Source organism: Plasmopara halstedii, assembly GCF_900000015.1.
Source record: "Plasmopara halstedii genome assembly, contig: Scaffold_614, whole genome shotgun sequence".
NCBI lineage: Eukaryota > Oomycota > Peronosporomycetes > Peronosporales > Peronosporaceae > Plasmopara > Plasmopara halstedii.
In genome coordinates, this window is record NW_020187532.1 from 1,066,716 (window position 1) to 1,068,992 (window position 2,277).

Below are 2,277 nucleotides of genomic sequence, written 5' to 3' on the forward strand. Positions count from 1 at the left end.
TTGCTCAGTCTGGACCATGGCGGATGCGATGGCCATCTCGACCTCTTCCACTCAAAGCAGGAGTTCTCTCCATCTTCCCCCTCAAAGACCTTAACACTCACCATGAGCGGCTTAGGGCGGGGGAAATCATCCGTCATCGACGGTGGCGTCATAGACGCAAATGATGCCGACATCTTCTGCTGCAGGTGCTCTAGCGGCGCGTTTTCGTAACTTGAAAACGCCTCTAGACGCGCACCGATTGCCTCGAGGCCTTGCGCTACAAGGTGTTGCACGCCCTCAGGGCCAAGCAAGGACATCAGCTTGTTAAGCCCGTCCTGCATGCCCTGGGGCAAATAGAAGAATTCCTCCATCCTCACAGAGGATCCGTCTAAACGACTTAGGTTTAGATTGACTAGAAGTGCTACCAAGTGCAGCGGGGCTGCCGTAACTTAGCGCTTGAGGAAGCGTAATTTAGGTCACCGACCTTTCGTTCTTTACAAGAACCAAATACGAGTATAGCGGATCGAAATCCGCTACCTCCAAGAGTAGTTATTATCCTAACCAAGGCTAAACTTCAGTCTAAATATAAAGCTGATTTTTATTATTTTTATCTGCGGCAAAGCCGCCTAATTTTATATGCTTATATTTTCCTAAATAAACTACATATATACAGTAAAATTTAAATTCATGCATAACTACTGGCTACCTAGCCACATACCGTATTCGTGTTTGGGTGCCGTCACACCATGCCCATCTCGTGTGACCCCCCCTGCTACCAGGGTACGTGTAATCCCGTTGCACGATGCCTGTGGGAATATTCGACAGGTTGCGACGGTACATGCAAATGTATTTGCGCTCGCTTGTTTAAGCGCTAAGCTATCCGAATCTACAGCTCATAAGATTGCATGTCAAAGTAAAACTCCGTGTTCGTTCGAGCTCCGAATGATTCATTTAATGAGTGCTGTGACAATCGATCGTTATCGTCAATAAGTTATGCGCCGATCACAACAGCTGTATCGACCACGCCAGTTCAATATCTTACCAAAAAGTTAAATTACTTCAAGCTCATAATGCTACGCTTAGCAGCCCCGAAAGTCTCGCAGAAGAAACTCACAGAACTGAGGGTGTGCAAGTATGCCTGCGAACGCGCTATCGTATTAGTGCTACCACCGCCGAAGAAATCAGCGACGACCATCGGTATTATTGCCAATAACTTCAACCATTTTTACATGAGATTTAGGCCACTGACCCTACTGCTCAAATTGCATGTGAGAATGATAAAATATTCTTTCGGCCGTGCATTTCTGGTGGCCACGTTTGTCTTTCAGCTTTGCAAAAAAGGTACATCATGTGCTGGAAAAGGCATTTTGGAATCTATAACAACATCAGCACCAAATGTTATCTCGGTGGGGCGAAGACGCGGTGTCGGTAGTGTGTTTTTGTTCTCTATAGAATATGCACAAATGTTTGTTGGTTTTTCAGCAAACAGAGCTGCCAAAAGTCGCCTAATAGACATTTCGCTTTATATGGGCTTTGAGAAGGGTGAAATTGCGGCTAGCACACAACAGGACTAGTTGTTATACTCGCCACCAATGAGAATGAATGTAGATGCTTGATCTGCATCCATAGACTGAGCACCTTAACGAACGTGTCTAGAAGTTACAGAGGGCAAAGTGTGATTATAGCTTAAGTCTCTTTTAAGGGGAATAAAAAAAGCTTGTAGCTAATTGGAGGGATAAATGCAAATCTTTAAGCAAATCAAACACAGCGATGGTAGATAGAGTGGAATTTGCCTGGATAAAAACTACTTCTTACGCATCGCAGCTAAGACCCTAACAGACAGATCGGGCACGTCACCATGAAGTCAAGCTGAGCGGTCCAACAGTCACGCTTAAGCTAAAATTATGCATTTTCGACGGGTGGATAACAAAAGCAAGATCTGCAAGCACCCATTCATGCAGTTTTATGGCGTCATATGTTGCTATGTTATATCTGCGCTAAACAAAATCGGATAAGTGAGGATGTGTATGAATTCTTCGACACGGACTATTAATTTGATGCAAGTACAGTGCACTCGACTTGGTAGATGGGTATTATTAATTACCCATGAGAGTGAGTAACATTCCGCTGACAGCGGTGAAAACTCCGAGCGGCATGCTTTGGGAGTGGCTGGTGATGCCCCAAGGGTTTTCAAATGCACTAGCAACGTTTAATCGTCTTGTGATGCAATTGTTCGGGCTCCACAGGGCGTATGCACAGACATACTTTGACGACATTTTCGTTTATAGTCGTGCGAGG

The 2,277-nt window shown here is 45.1% G+C and overlaps 1 protein-coding gene across 1 annotated transcript; it reads left to right on the forward strand.

Moving 5' to 3' along the window:
• Window positions 1-1,049: 1,049 nt before the first annotated feature.
• On the forward strand, window positions 1,050-1,553 carry PHALS_12243 (uncharacterized protein; the record flags this gene model as incomplete). Its single annotated transcript, XM_024727754.1, has 1 exon — window positions 1,050-1,553. One exon carries the CDS (start codon window positions 1,050-1,052, stop codon window positions 1,551-1,553), a length of 504 nt encoding a protein of 167 aa, XP_024578300.1.
• Window positions 1,554-2,277: the final 724 nt, after the last annotated feature.